Source organism: Symphalangus syndactylus, chromosome 17 (genome assembly GCF_028878055.3).
Source record: "Symphalangus syndactylus isolate Jambi chromosome 17, NHGRI_mSymSyn1-v2.1_pri, whole genome shotgun sequence".
Classification (NCBI taxonomy): Eukaryota; Metazoa; Chordata; class Mammalia; order Primates; family Hylobatidae; genus Symphalangus; species Symphalangus syndactylus.
The window spans coordinates 10,812,445-10,830,111 of record NC_072439.2 but is presented as its reverse complement, the minus strand read 5'-3'; the positions used below and the strand labels follow the sequence as shown (position 1 = coordinate 10,830,111).

Genomic DNA, 17,667 nt, shown 5'->3' with positions numbered 1-17,667 from the left:
AGAGGCAGTCATGACTTTCCCCCTGTCCCAGCCCCTAGCCTGGCCTGGGCACAGGTGGAGCATGTTGGGTGAGCCAGGGAACCCCGGGTCCTCCCACCCTGGGACCTCAAGCCACCCGCCCCCTTCCTGCAGCTGCAGTTCCCTGGCCGTGGCCATGCCCAGCCTGGCCCAAGGCACCGTGTGTGCCTGAGACAGGGACTCCAGCTCATCTGAGGAGGCTGGGTTGGTCTGGAGTCAGAGTTCTGTTCCAGAATGTTCCGGATGTGCCACGTGGCCTTGGGAAGTTCCTGTTTCTCTCCAGGGCTGGCTTTCTCTCTCCCCAAAAGGGCAGGAGGAGGGGAAGGATCGGGAGACCCGGGCTCTGGAGTCCCCGTGGCTCGTGGCCCTGCTTCCTGCAAGCCACCAGCACGGGGTCTTCTCACAGGTGCAGGAGCTCACGACGCCCAGGCTGCCGGCCTCTGTGCAGGGGAGGAGCTGTGGGCTTTTGCTGATAAACTTATTTTATGCAAAAGCTGGAGGATCGGGGCAGTGGTCACCCTGAGGGCTTTGCCTATCTCGAGGCCGTCGGGGGTCCTGGAATCCCCCACCCAGCACCTGCGGGTACAGAACGTGGCCCCCGGCCATCTGGGCTGCTTCCCGGCCAGTGTGAGGTGAATGAGGGGCAGAGGTGGCCGAGCCCCAGGGAATTGCATCAGGGCCTCACAGAGAAGCAGGGCTCGTGTGGGCCTGGGAGAGGTCACTGGGGGACTCGGGGAAGCAGGCGAACCCCCCACCCTGTTCTGGAAGCCAGCATGGCCCCCAGTCCTGCTGGGAAAAGCAGGATGGTGCCCCCGGCCGGTAGTGTCCGCCCCATGACCGCGGGGTGTCTGTGACGGCAGGGTCTCCCCCGTGACGGCAGGGTCTCCCCCGTGACCGTGGGGGCGTCCGTGATGGCAGGGTCTCTCTGCTGCAGGTGGGGTTGGCCCTGTGCAGGTGGGGGCCCTGCTGAGGAGTGCCCATTCTGCAGGGCACAAGGTGTCCACAGCCCTGCCCCCGAAGCCGCAGGTGCTGACCCCGGGCCCGCTGCCGCCCCGTGTGCTCTCCATCCTCAGGTTTTGGGGCCTGCCGTGTGCCCCGCGCCGCTCTCATTCCCAAGGGCAGGCACAGTGAGCTTTTCCCAGAGAACCATGGGGTGGGGACATCGGCTCCTGGCGAGGGTGTTGGGTAAGCCTGGCCTGGAGTCAGACCCACCAGAGATGCGGCCAACCTGGAGCCACTCATGCCTCCACTGACCTCGGGCTGCGCCTCCAGGCCACTGGTCACCATTTCCCAAAGCAGGCTCCCTGCACCCCAGCCCCGTGCAGGTTCTGAGAAGTCAGGGCCCCGTCCTGCAGCAGCAGCCTGAGCTTCCTGGGCACATCAGCTCGTCCGAGGGGCCTGGAGGTGGTGTGAGGCCCTTGCCTGCCCCAGGCCCTGCCTGAGGAGCCCCCCACACCCACCCTTCACTGCAGGCGGCAGGTGCGCGTCTCCCTCATGCGAACAGGCCGATCCTCCACCTCCTAGAATGGGGCCTCCAAGCAGGGTCCTGGGGCCAGCAGCACCCCCAGGTGTTGTGTGAGATGCAGACTCCCGGGCCACGGGCCTGCACGTGGGGCTGCTGGTAGAGCAAGGCCTGTGCCGAGCCCTTCACGCGGGTGGTTCAGCGCCTTCAGACCACACCACAAGCCTTGGGTGGGGTCTTGTGCAGGTGGGGAAACTGAGGCATGGGGCGGTTAAATGACTCCCCAGGAGATACCAGCAGGGGCGGGACAGGACCCTGACTGCAGGGCCTCCCAGCCTCTCGGCCTGTCACCCTGCCCAGAGGGCTCAGCCGGGCTGCACCGCAGGTCCCTCTGCTTCCCACTCACTGATGCCCGCCGTCTCTTCTAGAGCGCCATGCTGCACTGCCCCTACTGGAACACCTTCTCGCTGCCGCCGTACCCCGCCTTCTCCAGCGACAGCCGGTGAGTACCGGGACCCTCCCCGCCGGGACCCCAGGCTTGCTCATTCCGAAGTCACAGTTACAAACGGAGTTCTGGGTGCAGGGCGTGAGGGCTCAGAGTCCTGTTGAGGGGTTTGGAGGGTGGTGTGCACGTGGTCCTGGAAGGCTTCACTCCGCGGGCCAGGTCCAGGCTGAGACCCCTGTTTGTTGAACGCTGTTTTGTGATCCATGGCTTCCGTCTCCTCGAGAGCCCAGCTTGGTAGAGGGTGGGGAGGTGTGGGCTAGGGGCCGGGGGGGCCTCCTGTGGAGGTGACACCAGGATGGGAGGGGGTGAGAGGTTTTCTGGGGTGAAGGGAGCCAGAAGGGCATTTTTCCCACAGAGGGCAACAGCTGGGCTGGGTTTTGCAAGGGGGGTAGGAGTTGGCCAGGCGAGCAGGCTGTGCAAAGGGCTTGGGAGCAGGTGTAGCCAGAGTCTTGGGAGACTCCAGGAGATTGTGGAGCAGCTGTCTGTGGCCCGGGAGAGGAGTGGATGCTTCTTTCCTGTTGGTGTTTGCAAACCTTTCTGTGCAGGAGGAGAGTGGCCCCCAGGCGGTCCCTGCCCCGGGAGCAGGCCTACCCAGGGCCGCCTCCAACCCAAGGCCTCTGGCTCCCACTGGGCAGAGACCTGGGCCTGGTGCCAGTGGAGGGAGAGCCTGGGGAGCCTGGCGGGAGGGAAGGAGGCCCTGGGGACAGCGGCCACCCCTCTCCCAAGCGCAGGAGCTGGCCAAGGGGCTGGAGGGGAGAAGGGCAGAGAAGGCTCCCTGCAGCACTGCCCGGCACTCCCAGCCAGCCGCATGTTACTCCCGGGGTCTGGAGAGAGGCGCCCTTGGGCCGGGGGCCCCCAGGACCTTCTCCTCACTGTGTCCTCTGCCATCCTCAGGGTGACAGAGGGCGGGGGGTCCCGACCTGAGCCCTCCCTGGAGGACGGTGATCCTGGGTTTCTGCCCATAGCGCTCTCCTTCTTCGAGGCGGGAGTGAGGTGTGGGTCAAGGGACCTGTGTGTGGGGGAGGGACGGCCAGGCTGGGGTTCTGAATCCCCAGAATGAACTCTTAGCCGAGTCCTGCTGATGGAGCGGGGAGGGCAGGATGGTGGCCCTGGACACCCCGCCCCCTGCCCATCAGGCAGCTGTTCCGTAGGAGCTAGGCCGGGCTGTGCCCAGTGGGGGTGGGAGGGCAGCCCCAGGCTTGACCACCAGACCCCTGGAGGCCCCTCCGTGTGTGCAGCGGGGCCATGGGTCCTGCCGGGCCTGGTCACGCTCCAGTGGGGCCTCGAGGGGCCTCTGGCTGTGGCCATGGGGGTGCAGTTGTGTTACTGAGGGAGTGAGTTGAGCACCCCCATGCCCACTCTCACCTTCCCCCCGTCTCCCTCCAGCCCGTTCATGAGCTCCGCCTCCTTCCTCGGCAGCCAGCCCTGCCCAGACACCAGCTATGCCCCCGTGGCCACCGCCTCCAGCTTGCCACCAAAGACCTGCGACTTTGCTCAGGTAGGAGCCCCAGGAGCTCAGCACGCCGTGGGGGGCATGGTGGAATCTGGGCCACCCCTCCAGCTGCCCTGCTACCTCTCTCGCTCAAGCCTGCCTGGGACTCAGTGACCTCGGCTTGGCCCCCCCGCCACAGGGTTTATGGTGGGGTGGTAGGAGCCCGGAGATGTGGCTTGGTTTTGGGGAAGAGCCAGTGACTGGCCCTTCGTGTCAGCAGTGAGCCCCGCCCTGCCCTTGGGGTCCCTGTGAGCATCTGGGCAATGTCACACAGGGAGGTTTGGGGAGGGCGGTGCTGGGAGAGATGCCCTTGGCAGCCGTCGCCCCGCCCCCACGGCCCTCTCTCTAGGCAGGTCCAGACACCCTGCACATTGGAGTCCCAACCCCTTAACAGCCACCTGAAAACAACTCACATACCAAAGGAAGAGAACCTTCGACCTCCTTCTCCCCAGGGTCGCGGGAGGCTCCTAGCCTCCCACTGCGGCATCAGGCGGACCCCACCCCCACCCTCACAGCCTTCCCCAAGGGGTTCCCAGTGCCCCAGCTTCCTCTCGGCAGCTCTGGAGCACCCAGTGCCACAGAGATCGGCTTCCCTGGGACGGTTCAGATACCACAGCCTCTCGTGTGGGACCTGGGGCCAGGGGCTGCTGCTGGGCCAGACCACGCCCAAGGCCTGCCAGGGAGCGAGGGTCACCTGGTGCTCAGCTCCCCCAAGCCTCCGCTCCCCCTCTGTAATGGGCATGTGAGATCTGCCTGGGCCTCAGAGCTGGTGGGGCGATGGGCACAAGCCGGCCAGATCCAGAGAGAAGTGGTCAGGTGTGGCTGCAGCAGAATGGAGCCAATTCAGGTCCCAGGGCTCACCCAGACCCAGGCCCTGCAAACGCTTGCCGGGTGGACCCCGGGCCCAGTTTTCCCCACTCAGGGCCGTAGCAGAGCGGGGCAAAGCCAGCTGGACCCTGGGTCTGTGCTGGGGTGACTGGGTCCGTCAAGTACGCCTCCCCAGAGTCTGCGAGGGGACCTTCCTGGAAAGTAGGGTCTTTTTGGATGTCATTGGGTAAGGATCAAGATGAGATGAGGTAGCTCTGAAATCCACCACAAGGGTCCTTAGAAGAGACAGGAGAGATGGGGAGCTGGTGCGACGCCGGAGGCGGGGCTGGGGCGTGTGGCCACAGGTCAGGTTCGTCTGGAGCCCCAGGGCTGGAGGCGGATCAGAGCCGTGGGAGGGAGCGCATCCCTGAGACACCTTGACCTCAGACTCCTGGGCTCTGGGACGGGAAGAGGGTGGATTCCTGTCCTGTAGCCCCCAGTGTGTGGCCTGGAAATTGGCCTACCAGCTGTGTTCAGGGGAGGGGGCGCCCCTGCTCATCTTGGGGCTGGTCAGCGGGGTGCACACAGGGGCTCTGTCCTCACCCGCAGTAGCCCTGGACCCCTGTGTGATCTGGTCTTGGCCAAGGTGTGGTGAGCCGCTGCGCCATGCCAGCCAGACACAGGAGGAAACTGAGGCAGGGGAGGCGCCTGTCCAGGGCCGGCGTCCGTGCCACACCCTTCAGGGGACACACGGGAGGAGCCCGGGGTGTGTCTGATGGCGGTGGCTTCTTCCTCACCACCACTGCCTTCCTACCAGCCCCAGCCCTGGCTCAGCCTGTCCTTGCCCCTCCCCCTTCTTCTCTTTCACCCCTTCTCTGCCTCTTTCTATGTTGTCTTCTCTCTTTCTTTTCTTTTTTTTTTTTTTTTTTGAGACAGAGTTTTGCTCTTGTTGCCCAGGCTGGAGTGCAATGGCATGATCTTGGCTCACTGCAACCTCCACCTCCCAGGTTCAAGCGATTCTCCTGCCTCAGCCTCCGAGCAGCTGAGATCACAGGCATGCACCACCACGCCTGGCTAATTTTGCTTTTTTTTTTTTTTTTTAAGTAGCGACAAGATTTCTCCATGTTGGTCAGGCTGGTCTCAAACTCCTGACCTCTGGTGATCCGGCCGCCTCGGCCTCCCAAAGTGCTGGGATTACAGGCGGGAACCACCACGCCCGGCCTGTCTCTTTCTTTTCTCTGTCTCTCTCTCTCCCTGTCCCCTCTGCTCCTAGTCTTTCTCTCTGTCTCCCTCCCTCTCAGTCTCTCTCTGCCTGCCTCCCTCTCTGTCTCTGTCTCCCTCTCTGCCTCTGCCTCTGTCTCCCTGTCCGCTGCGTCTCTCTCCCTCTCTGCCTCTGTCTCTCTGTCTCCCTCTCTGTCTCTGTCTCCCTCTCTGTCTCTGCGTCTCTGTCTCCCTGTCTCTGTCTCTCTCCATGTCTCTGTCTCTGTCTCTGTCTCCGTCTCCGTCTCTGTCTCATGAATTCTCCCGCTCCTCCCCTCCTGAACAATTGCTGCTGCATCTGTTCAGCCCGGAGCCCTCAGGGCCACCGTGCTCCCTTCGTCTGCTCCGCATCTAACTGCTGCTGGTCACTGTGGCTGCTCACGACCCCTCTTCACAGCACACCACATCCACCCAGCAAGTGTTGGTTCTGTGAGCACTGCCCGCCCTGCTCTCTGCCCACCCTGCCTACAGCCGCCTTGCGCTCCAGGTCCGTGTGTGGGGCAGCTTGGACCCAGATCTCCCTGTTAAAGCGGCAGAACTTCATTGGAGGAAGTCTGACCCTGGTGCCGAGTGTAGGACGGGACAGGTGTGGGGCAGCCCAGGCCTGTGGGCTGGGCCGCATGGTTCTGCGGTGTCGAGTGTGGGACGGGACACGTGGTCCCGCGGTGCTGAGTGTGGGACAGGATGGGTGTGAGTCAGCTCAGGCCTGTGGGTCGGGACGCGTGGTCCCGCGGTGCTGAGTGTGGGCCGGCACGGGTGGAGTCAGCCCAGGCCCGTGGGCCGGGCCGCGTGGTTCTGCGGAGCCGGGAAGGAGTCCAGACCTGAACCTGGCATTCGAGGCCCTTTGCGCCGTGCCCCCCAGCGCAGCCCAGCCTGCCACGGAAGCCTCTGCTCCCGACTCAGACCTAAGGAAATGTGCTGGCCACGCAGTTACAGCCCCTAAGACGTCCCCGTCCTGATCCCCAGGACCTGTCGCCGTGTCGCCTCTCATGGCGGACGGGACCTGCAGATGGGACTGAGTGACAGACCCGAGACGGGAGAGCGTCCTGGGTGACCTGGAGACCCAGTGTCCTCACAGGGCCCTCACGAGAGGAGGCGGGAGGGTGAGAGCCAGAGAGAGACAGGAAGAGCCTGCGCTGTGGCCATGAAGGGGGAGGAAGGGGCCCCAAGCCAAGGGATGCGGGTGCCTCTGGACACTTGGAAAGGCAGGAACTGGGTTTTCCCCTGGAGCCCCCGGGAGGGACCTGCCCTGCCCACCCTTGATGTTACAACTTCTGCCCTCCAGACTGTGAGAGGATAAGTGTGTGTTTCATTTATGTATTTTTTTAATTTTTATTTTTAGAGACAGGGTCTGGCTCTGTTGTTCAGGCTGGAGTGCAGCGGTGCAATCTCGGCTCACTGCAGCCTTCACCTCCTGGGCTCAAGTTATGCTCCCATCTCAGCTTCCCCAGTAGCTGGGACCATAGGCACGCACCACCACGCCCAGCTAATTTTTTATGTTTTGTAGAAATGAGGTCTCACTGTGTTGCCCAGGCTGGTCTCAAACTTCTGGGCTCAAGCGATTCTCCTGCTTGAACCTCCCAAAGCATGGGGGTTACAGGCGTGAGCCACCGTATTCAGCTTGTTGGAGCCATGAGGTTGACAGTAGCTTTTCACAGGAACGAGGGGAAACGGAGGCACCATTCGAAGCCATCGTGTGACCCGTGGCATATGTGCATTCCCTGCAAATGTTTCCTGCTGTTGTATAAACCGGGAGGGATTGGTAGGGAGAACCCGTTCCTGGGCTGGGAGTGAGGGTGAACGTAAACCCCACAGGCCATAACGTGTCAGCTGGTCACTACTTTTTTTTCTGGAGACCGAGTCTTACTCTTGCCCAGGCTGGAGTGTAGTGGCGCCATCTTGGGTAACTGCAACCTCCGCCTCCCGGGTTCAAGCGATTCTCATGTCTCGGCCTACCAAGTAGCTGGGACTACAGGCACCCGCCACCATGCCTGGCTAATTTTTATATTTTTAGTAGAGATGGGATTTCTCCATTTTGGCCAGGATGGTCTCGAACTCCTGACTTCAGGTGATCTGCCCGTCTCCCAAAGTGCTGGGATTACAAGCGTGAGCCACCGTGCCTGGCCTTTTTTTTTTGAGACAGAGTCTTGCTCCTTCACCCAGGCTAGAGTGCGGTGGTGCGATCTCGGCTCACTGCAACCTCTGCCTCTCGAGTTTGAGCCATTCTCCTGCCTCAGCCTCCTGAGTAGCTGGGATTACAGGTGTGTGCCACCACGCCTGTTTAATTTTTGTATTTTTAGTAGAGACGGGGTTTCACCATGTTGGCCATGCTGGTCTCAAACTCCTGACCTCAGCTCATCCACCTGGTAACTGTTAATACACCTGAGCCCTGAGTTTCCTGGCAGCCAGAGCAACAAGAGAAAGCAGATGAGCCGTGGACCTGGGCAGTTCCCTGGGGCCAGTGGACTCCTCAGCACTGTTGGTTGTGCTAGAGAGCCTTCAAGGCCTGGGGAGGGAGGCCATTGAGGGGCAGATTGATCATGGGGAGGAAGGCCATTGAGGGGAGGGTTGATCGTGGGGAGGAAGGCCATTGAGGTGTGGGTTGATCGTAGGGAAGGAGGTCATTGAGGGAGGTTTGATCGTGGAGGGGGAGATCATTGAGGGGTGGGTTGATGGTGGGGAGGGAGGTCATTGAGGGGCAGGTTGATCATGGGGAGGGAGGTCATTGAGTGAGGGTTGATTGTGGGGAGGCAGGTCAATGAGGGAGGTTTGATCATGGCGGGGGAGGTCATTGAGGGGTGGGTTGATGGGTGGGGAGGGAGGTCATTGGGGGTGTCGATCGTGGGGAGGGAGGTCATTGAGGGAAGGGTTGATGGTGGGGAGGGAGGTCATTGAGTGAGGGTTGATTGTCGGGAGGGAGGTCATTGGGGGGGGTTGATCGTGGGGAGAGAGGTCATTGAGTGAGGGTTGATTGTGGGGAGGGAGGTCATTGAGGGAGGGTTGATTGTGGGGAGGGAGGTCATTGAGGGAGGGTTGATTGTGGGGAGGGAGGTCATTGAGTGAGGGTTGATTGTGGGGAGGGAGGTCATTGAGGGGGGGTTGATTGTTGGGAGGGAGGTCATTGAGGGAGGGTTGATCGTGGGGAGGGAGGTCATTGAGTGAGGGTTGATCGGGGGGAGAGAGGTCATTGAGTGAGGGTGATTGTGGGGAGGGAGGTCATTGAGGGAAGGTTGATTGTGGGGAGGGAGGTCATTGAGTGAGGGTTGATCGGGGGAGGGAGGTCACTGAGGGAGGGTTGATTGTGGGGAGGGAGGTCATTGAGGGTTGATCAGGGGAGGGAGGTCATTGAGGGGAGGGTTGATCGTGGGGAGGGTGGTCATTGAGTGAGGGTTGATCGTGGGGAGGGAGGTCATTGAGGGAGGGTTGATCGTGGGGAGGGTGGTCATTGAGGGAGGGTTGATTGTGGGGAGGGAGGTCATTGAGGGTTGATCAGGGGAGGGAGGTCATTGAGGGGAGGGTTGATCGTGGGGAGGGTGGTCATTGAGTGAGGGTTGATCGTGGGGAGGGAGGTCATTGAGGGAGGGTTGATCGTGGGGAGGGTGGTCATTGAGGGAGGGTTGATCATGGGGAGGGAGGTCATTGAGGGAGGGTTGATTGTGGGGAGGGAGTTCATTGAGGGAGGGTTGATCGTGCGGAGGGAGGTCGTTGAGGGGAGGGTTGATGGTGGGGAGGGAGGTCATTGAGTGAGGGTTGATTGTCTGGAGAGAGGTCATTGAGGGGTGGGTTGATCGTGGGGAGGGAGGTCATTGAGTGAGAGTTGATTGTGGGGAGGGAGGTCATTGAGTGTGGGTTGATCGTGGGGAGGGAGGTCATTGAGTGAGGGTTGATCGTGAGGAGGGAGTTCATTGAGGGAGGGTTGATCGTGGGAAGGGAGGTGATTGAGGGAGGGTTGATTCTGGGGAGGGAGGTGATTGAGGGAGGGTTGATTCTGGGGAGGGAGGTGATTGAGTGAGGGTTGATGGTGGGGAAGGAGGTCATTGAGGGAGGGTTGATCGTGGGGAGGGAGGTCATTGGGGGTGGGTTGATCGTGGGGAGGGAGGTCATTGAGTGAGGGTTGATCATGGGGAGGGAGGTCATGGGGAGGAGGTCATTGAGGAGAGGGTTGATCATGGGGAGGGAGGTCATTGAGCGAGGGTTGATTGTGGGGAGGGAGGTCATTGAGGGGAGGGTTGATGGTGGGGAGGGAGGTCATTGAGGGGAGGGTTGATCGTGGGGAGGGAGGTCATTGAGGGGAGGGTTGATCGTGGGGAGGGAGGTCATTGAGGGAGGGTTGATCGTGGGGAGGGAGGTCATTGAGGGGAGGGTTGATGGTGGGGAGGGAGGTCATTGAGGGGAGGGTTGATCGTGGGGAGGGAGGTCATTGAGGGGAGGGTTGATCGTGGGGAGGGAGGTCATTGAGGGAGGGTTGATCGTGAGGAGTGAGGTCATTGAGTGAGGGTTGATTGTGGGGAGGGAGGTCATTGAGGGGAGGGTTGATGGTGGGGAGGGAGGTCATTGAGGGGAGGGTTGATCGTGGGGAGGGAGGTCATTGAGGGGAGGGTTGATCGTGGGGAGGGAGGTCATTGAGGGAGGGTTGATCGTGGGGAGGGAGGTCATTGAGGGGAGGGTTGATCGTGGGGAGGGAGGTCATTGAGGGGAGGGTTGATTGGGGGAGGGAGGTCATTGAGTGAAGGTTGATCGCGGGGGGGAGGGAGGTCATTGAGGGGAGGGTTGATCGTGGGGAGGGAGGTCATTGAGGGGAGGGTTGATTGGGGGAGGGAGGTCATTGAGTGAAGGTTGATCGCGGCGGGGAGGGAGGTCATTGAGGGGAGGGTTGATCGTCTTCTCCAGGATGCGTCTTCTCCAGAGCGCATCTTCTCCAGAGTTCCTCTCCGTTGGTTTTGTCTGGGGTTGTCTCCTGACTGGATGGAGGAATCCCACAGACGGCACCATGTACACCGCGGCGTGGACCGGAGTGCCTGGCGTTGCGTGTGTTGTGCTGATGGTGGTAACTCTGGCCGCCCGGCCGGGGTGGGGTTCCTTCACCATCCAGTTCCGATTTCTCTCAGCCTGGGGGAGGACTCAAGGCTGTGCAGAGGCTGGTCCTGCCCAGGGCGGGGTCAGCAGCCTCCACCCGTGGGTCCTGCCTGCGGGCATCCCTGCTGCGTCTGTCTGTTTTCTGTGTGCCTTCTCCTGCTGACGGCCGGGGCTGTGTGGGACCCCCACCGCTTCCCTGCTCTCCGCCTGCTCCCCAGCCACCCCCACCCCCACCCCCACCCCTGGGGCTCACGCTGCGCCAGGTGCTGCTGCTGTTTCCCGTGCTGCCGGCATCCCCTGTGGGCCGCGGGACTCCTGCGGTGTCACGTGTGTGCCTTGCCTGGCCCTCCAGCCACCCTGGCTCGGAGGAAGGGCCCCCCTCACTTCTGCTAACCCTTCCGTCTGCAGGTTGTCACGAAGCCCTTGGGCTCAATGTCCCTGGTGGGTGATGGCTCAGCCCCGTGTGTCCTGGTGGGGCCCCCCGCCGCGGTGTGCCGGTAGACTGTGGTTCTGTGGGCATGTGGCTCTGCATTCCTTTTTTTTTTTTTTTTTTTTTGAGTTGGAGTCTCACTCTGATGCCCAGGCTGGAGTGCAGTGGCGCGATCTTGGCTCACTGCAACCAGCGCCTCCTGGGTTCATGCCATTCTCCTGCCTCAGCCTCCCTAATAGCTGGGACTACAGGCGCCCACCACCACGCCCAGCTAATTTTTTGTATTTTTTAGTGGACACGGGGTTTCACCGTGTTGGCCAGGATGGTCTCGATCTCCTGATCTCGTGATCCACCTGCCTGAGCCTCCCCAAGCGTTGGGATTACAGGTGTGAGCCACCGTGCCCAGCCTGCATTTCTTCTTTATTTTCTTTCTCTGTCTCTCTTTTTCTCTAGTTTTTTGTTTTGTTTTGTTTTGAGATGGAGTTTTGCTTTTGGTGTCTAAGCTGGAGTGCAATGGCGTGATCTATATCGGCTCATGGCAAACTCTGCCTCCCAGGTTCAAGCGATTCTTCTGTCTCAGCCTCCTGAGTAGCTGGGATTACAGGCGCGCACCATATTTATTTATTTTTGAGACAAAGTCTTACTCTGTCTCCCAGACTGGAGTGCAATGGCATGATTTTAACTCACTGCAGCCTCCGCTTGCTGGGTTCAAGTGATTCTCCTGCCTCAGCTTCCGGAGTAGCTGGGATTACAGGCATGTGATACCACGCCCAGCTAATTTTTGTATTTTTAGTAGAGACGGGATTTCACCATGTTGGCTAGGCTGGTCTCGAACTCCTGACCTCAGGTGATCCGCACACCTCGGCCTCCCAAAGTGCCGGGATTACAGAAGTGAGCTACCGTGCCCCGCCCCTTTTTTATTTTCAGTTGAGACTCAATTCACGTGACAGCAAAGTCCCCATTTCTAAATGAACGATGCTGTGGCTGTTATAAAGTCCAGAGCTGTTCAGCCATCACCATGTAATTCTAATTTCAGATCATTGTCCCCCTAGAGGAGGCCCCATCCCCGTCAGCTGTCACTCCCCGTCCCTCCCCAGCCCTGACGCCCACGCATCCCCTTCCTGACTCTGTGGCTTGGCCTGTCCTGCACATTTCATAGAAACGGGATCACACACTGCGTGGCCTCCTGCATCTGGCGTCTCTCACTGAGCGTGACGTCTTCAAGGTACATCCGAGCTATGGCTGCGTCAGAGCCTGGCTCCTGATTATGGCTGAGCCCTGTTCCGACACATGAAGGGGCCCCACCTTGTTTGTCCATGATGGACTCGTGGAGGGCCCACTGTGTCTGTTCATGATGGACGCGTGGAGGTACCAAGTACCACTGTGTCTGTCCGTGATGAACGTGTGGAGGGCCCACTGTGTCTGTCTGTGATGGACACGTGGAGAGGCCCACTGTGTCTGTCCGTGATGGACGCGCAGAGGACCCCACTGTGTCTGTCCGTGTGTCTGTGATGGACGCGTGGAGGGCCGACTGTGTCTGTCCGTGATGGACACGTGGAGGGCCGGCTGTGTCTGTCCGTGATGGACGCGTGGAGGGCCGACTGTGTCTGTCCGTGTGTCCGTGATGGACGCGTGGAGGCCCCACTGTGTCTGTCCGTGTGTCCGTGATGGACGCGTGGAGGCCCCACTGTGTCTGTCCGTGTGTCCGTGATGGACGCGTGGAGGGCCGACTGTGTCTGTCCGTGATGGACGCACAGAGGACCCCACTGTGTCTGTCCGTGTGTCTGTGATGGACGCATGGAGGCCCCACTGTGTCTGTCCATGAGTCCGTGATGGACCCGTGGAGGCCCCGCTGTGTCTGTCCGTGAGGGATGTGTGGAGGCCCCACTGTGTCTGTCCGTGTGTCTGTGATGGACGCGTGGAGGCCCCACTGTGTCTGTCCGTGTGTCTGTGATGGACGCGTGGAGGGCCGACTGTGTCTGTCCGTGTGTCTGTGATGGACGCGTGGAGGCCCCACTGTGTCTGTCCGTGTGTCCGTGATGGACACGTGGAGGGCCGACTGTGTCTGTCCGTGATGGACGCGTGGAGGGCCGACTGTGTCTGTCCGTGATGGACGCGTGGAGGGCCGACTGTGTCTGTCCGTGATGGATGCACAGAGGACCCCACTGTGTCTGTCCGTGTGTCTGTGATGGACGCGTGGAGGCCCCACTGTGTCTGTCCATGAGTCCGTGATGGACCCGTGGAGGCCCCGCTGTGTCTGTCCGTGAGGGATGTGTGGAGGCCCCACTGTGTCTGTCCGTGTGTCTGTGATGGACGCGTGGAGGCTCCACTGTGTCTGTCCGTGTGTCTGTGATGGACGCGTGGAGGCCCTGCTGTGTCTGTCCGTGTGTCTGTGATGGACGCTTGTGCTGCTTCCACCCGTGGCTGTCATGAGTTGTGCTGCCATGAGCACGGGTGCAAAGCTCCAAGTGGACACGTTTTCGTTTCTCTCGGGCGCATACCCAGGAGTAGGTGTGGGTTGGCAGCAGCTGTGAATCGGTTAGCAGTGTCCACATGCAGGTCCGTGTTTGTGTGTTCCAGGCATGACTGGGTCTGGCTGGGGGGTGTTGGGTTCCTGCTTGTGGATAAGGGGCCCTCGGTGCTGCAGCCCACCCTCCGCGCCCAGAGCCTCCCGTGGGTCCCCTGCTCCAGGCCCAGCCCAGCCTCGTGGCCCCACCCCCAGGCTCTCCGGCGCCTGTTCCTGCATGGGGTGAGTGTCCCCCAGGGCAGTCCCCGGCGCCTCTTCTGGGCTCTTCCCCACCACACCCCAGCCCAAGCTCTCCCTAGCCTGTACCCCTGCACAGGACATTCCCCAGGTACTGCTCGCCTCACTGCCCCTCACCCATCCCTTGCTGCCTGTTCCTGGGGTGGGGGTACTCCTTCACCCCTCCCGACATCACCCAGATCCCTTGCGTCTCTGCTGGGCTCCTGGGGCTCTCGGCGCACACAACCCATCCCTGTTCCCCAGGTGCTGCCCCGTTGCCCACCACCTGTCCTTCAAGGACATCTCCACCTGCCAGGCATCCGTCCCGGGTCCCCACAGGGCTGCAGGGACCATCGGGAACACAGCTGTCCGGTAACAACTCTCTGCCTGGCAGCCTGGGGGCTTCTGGGAAGCTCAGGATGAGCTCATGGCTCAGAAAAGCGCTTTGCAAACTCTGGCTGCTTTCAGGCAGGGAGGCAGGTGGCATTGACTGTTCTGCAGATGCATTTTAGCAGGCGTCGGAGGTCTCGGCCCACCTGGCACCATGGAGCCCCCACAGTTACTGGCATTGGGCAAAAAAGAGGGAGAGAGATGAGGGAGCGAGGGAGGGAGAGGGAGAGATGAGGGAGCGAGGGAGGGAGAGGGAGAGAGATGAGGGAGTGAGGGAGGGAGAGGGAGTGAGGGAGGGAGAGGGAGTGAGGGAGGGAGAGGGACAGAGGGATTTCTTACAGGAAGCCTTTGGTTCACACCCAGCCAAGGCCAAGAGGAGCCACCTCTGTCCCCTGGTCTGTGCTGAGGCCATAGCCCCCGGGAGGAGGAGCCTCCGCCCAGGGCCTGGGCAGGTGCAGGAGGGGCCAGCAGAGCCACCCACAGACAGCCTTAGAGAGGGAGACTCAGCAGGAAGCCGTGCGCCAGGGTTCGGCCCTGCCCAGCTGCAGCGCCAGAAGGCACTGAGGCGGCGGCCCCAGGGCCCATACCAGGCACCTGGCTGGAACCCTGACACAAGGGAGCCCAGTTTCCTGGGGAGCCGTGCCAGCCTCCCAGGGCTGCCGTGAGGAAGCAGCACACACAGCTTCAAAGGCCAGGACTCTGTCCCCTCCCAGCCCTGGAGTCCGGAAGTCCAAAGTCAAGGTGCGGACAGGGCCGCGCTCCTTCCGGCCCCTCCAGCATCGAGGGAATCCGGGCATCCCCTGGCTGTGGCCGCACGGTTGGGATCTCTGCCTCTGTGTCCTATGGCCTCCTCCCCAGGACTGTGTCTCCTTCGTATGAGGACACCAGGCACGGATCACCCCCTCGGCCAGTGCGGCCTTTTTTTTTTTTTAACCACTCACATCTGCGAGGACCGGATTCCCAAATAAGGCCACACACACACAGCTTCCAGGCGCCAGGACGTGATCATACCATTTTGGGGACACAGTTCAGCTCTGCACGGGGCACTCTAGTGACCAGGCCTGCTGAGGGGCCCTTCTCCCAGCCACCAAAGACTGGCAGTGTCCAGGAAGTGCCACCTGTGTCCCACGACCACCTGGAAGCCTCTTCTCTCTATCTGCCCCCCAGCCCCCTCCAGGAGGAGCCCCTCCCATCCCCGTTGCCTATTTCCCTCACTGTAATGCAGGGCAGGGTTCCTCTGAGGGCTGGGGCAGCGGGCACTCAGCCAGGCTTACACGGAGCCCTTGGTCAGCATTGCCGCGGGACTGGTCAGTGAGGGGTGCACCCTGGACAGAGGCAGAGGGAGAGACTGGGCCATGGGAGCCCAGGACTGGGCGCAGGGTCCTGGAGGTGGGTGGGGGTAGTGCCCAGCAGGTCCCTAGGCGGTGCACCCCTATCCTCAGCCTGACCTGCTCTAGGGACCCCGGCCTGCGCTGTCACACTGGGGCCTGGGGAGCAAGTCGGAGTCTGTGCTTGTTCTTTCTGTGTTTCGTTGCTTTTCAGGTCTTTTAAAAACTGAGACAAAATTCACATGCCATAAAATCCACTTTATTTATTTGAGACAGTGTTTTGCTCTGTTGCCCAGGCTGGAGTGCAGTGGTGTGATCATAACTTACTGTAGTCTCCACCTCCCTAGCTCAAGTGATTCTCCCGCCATGGCCTCCTGAGCAGCTGGGACCACAGGTGCCGGCCACCATGCCCAGCTGGGACCACAGGTGCCTGCCACCATGCCCAGCTGGTTTTTGTATTTTTTGTGGAGATGGGATCTCACTGTGTTGCCCAGGCTGGTCTTGAACTCCTGGGTTCAAGCCATTCGCCCACCTCAGCTTCCCACAGCGCTGGGATGGCAGGTGTGAGCCACCACGCTCGGCCAAATCCACCTTTTTTTTTTTTTTTTTGAGACAGTCTTGCTCTGTCGCCCAGGCAGGAGTGCAGTGGCACGATTTCAGCTCACTGTAACCTCTACCTCCCGGGTTCAAGCAATTTTCCTGCCTCAGCCTCCCGAGTAGCTGGGATTACAGGTACCCGCCACCACGCCCAGCTAATTTTTGTATTTTTAGCAGAGACAGGATTTCACCATGCTGGCCAGGCTGGTCTCGAACTCCTGACCTCATGATCTGCCCACCTTGGCCTCCCAAAGTGCTGGGATTACAGGCGTGAGCCACCGCCCCAAATCCACACTTTAAAAAAGTATTTTCACAGAGTTGTGCAACTACCACCTCTGTCTAGTTCCAGAACATTCCATCACCCCACAGGAAGCCCCGTTCCCATCAGCTGTCACTCCCCGGTCCATCCGCACCCCCTGGTAACCTGAATGCTTTTCCTGTCTGTGGATTCCTGTTCAGGACAGGACATTTCATAGAAATGGCCTCACACACTGCGTGGCCTTCTGTGTTTGGCGTCTCTCACTGAGTGTGATGTCCTCAAGGTGCATCCGTGCTGTGGCCTGGGTCAGAGCCCCTCTCCTTTTCATGGCTGGGTCGTGTTCCAGTGTGTGGATGGCCTCACGGTGCTGGCTCTGTTCCTCCGTGGGTGACCGCGCTGCGGGAGCCAGGCTGTCATGAGCTGTGGGTCCAGGCGCCTATGAGCTGTGGGTCCACCCGTGAGCTGAGGGTCCACCCGTGAGCTGTGGGTCCACCCGTGAGCTGTGGGTCCTGTGGGCTGTGGGTCCACCCGTGAGCTGTGGGTCCTGTGGCTGTGGGTCCACCCGTGAGCTGTGAGTCCACCCGTGAGCTGTGGGTCCTGTGGCTGTGGGTCCACCCGTGAGCTGTGGGTCCTGTGGGCTGTGGGTCCACCCGTGATCTGTGGGTCCTGTGGCTGTGGGTCCACCCGTGAGCTGTGGGTCCTGTGGGCTGTGGGTCCAGGCGCCTGAGCTGTGGGTCCTGTGAGCTGTGAGTCCACCCGTGAGCTGTGGGTCCTGTGGGCTGTGGGTCCACCCGTGATCTGTGGGTCCTGTGGCTGTGGGTCCACCCGTGAGCTGTGGGTCCAGTTGTGAGCTGTGGGTCCAGGCGCCTGAGCTGTGGGTCCTGTGAGCTGTGAGTCCAGCCGTGAGCTGTGGGTCCTGTGGGCTGTGGGTCCACCCGTGAGCTGTGGGTCCTGTGGGCTGTGGGTCCACCCGTGATCTGTGGGTCCTGTGGCTGTGGGTCCACCCGTGAGCTGTGGGTCCAGTTGTGAGCTGTGGGTCCAGGCGTCTGAGCTGTGGGTCCTGTGAGCTGTGAGTCCAGCCGTGAGCTGTGGGTCCTGTGGGCTGTGGGTCCACCCGTGAGCTGTGAGTCCACCCCTGAGCTGTGGGTGCTGTGGGCTGTGGGTCCACCTGTGAGCTGTGGGTCCAGGCGCCTATGAGCTGTGAGTCCACCCATGAGCTGTGAGTCCACCCATGAGCTGTGGGTCCACCCGTGAGCTGTGGGTCCTGTGGGCTGTGGGTCCACCTGTGAGCTGTGGGTGC

The 17,667-nt window shown here is 61.2% G+C and overlaps 2 protein-coding genes across 3 annotated transcripts in view; both read left to right on the top strand.

Annotated features, from left to right (window-relative positions):
• Window positions 1-17,667, top strand: part of SBNO2 (strawberry notch homolog 2) — a 69,794-nt gene that overhangs the window by 25,829 nt on the left and 26,298 nt on the right. For both annotated transcript variants that reach the window (XM_055248259.2, XM_055248258.2), the window contains exons 3-4: window positions 1,909-1,982; window positions 3,372-3,483. In XM_055248259.2, coding sequence (XP_055104234.1) covers window positions 1,909-1,982; window positions 3,372-3,483 — 186 coding nt within the window. The remainder of the gene's footprint in view (window positions 1-1,908; window positions 1,983-3,371; window positions 3,484-17,667) is intronic.
• Window positions 5,317-7,524, top strand: LOC134733003 (uncharacterized). Its single transcript, XM_063620601.1, has 2 exons — window positions 5,317-6,175; window positions 6,244-7,524. The coding sequence occupies exons 1-2, from the start codon at window positions 5,799-5,801 to the stop codon at window positions 6,485-6,487; spliced, it is 621 nt and encodes a 206-aa protein (XP_063476671.1). The 5' UTR covers window positions 5,317-5,798; the 3' UTR covers window positions 6,488-7,524.

Excerpts from the sequence above, each read along its gene's own strand:
- LOC134733003 (XM_063620601.1), top strand. The coding sequence starts at position 5,799 with ATGAATTCTCCCGCTCCTCCCCTCCTGAACAATTGCTGCTGCATCTGT. Across the intron at positions 6,176-6,243 it reads CTGGGCCGCATGGTTCTGCG|CTCAGGCCTGTGGGTCGGGA; the intron begins GTGTCGAGTGTG and ends GGTGTGAGTCAG.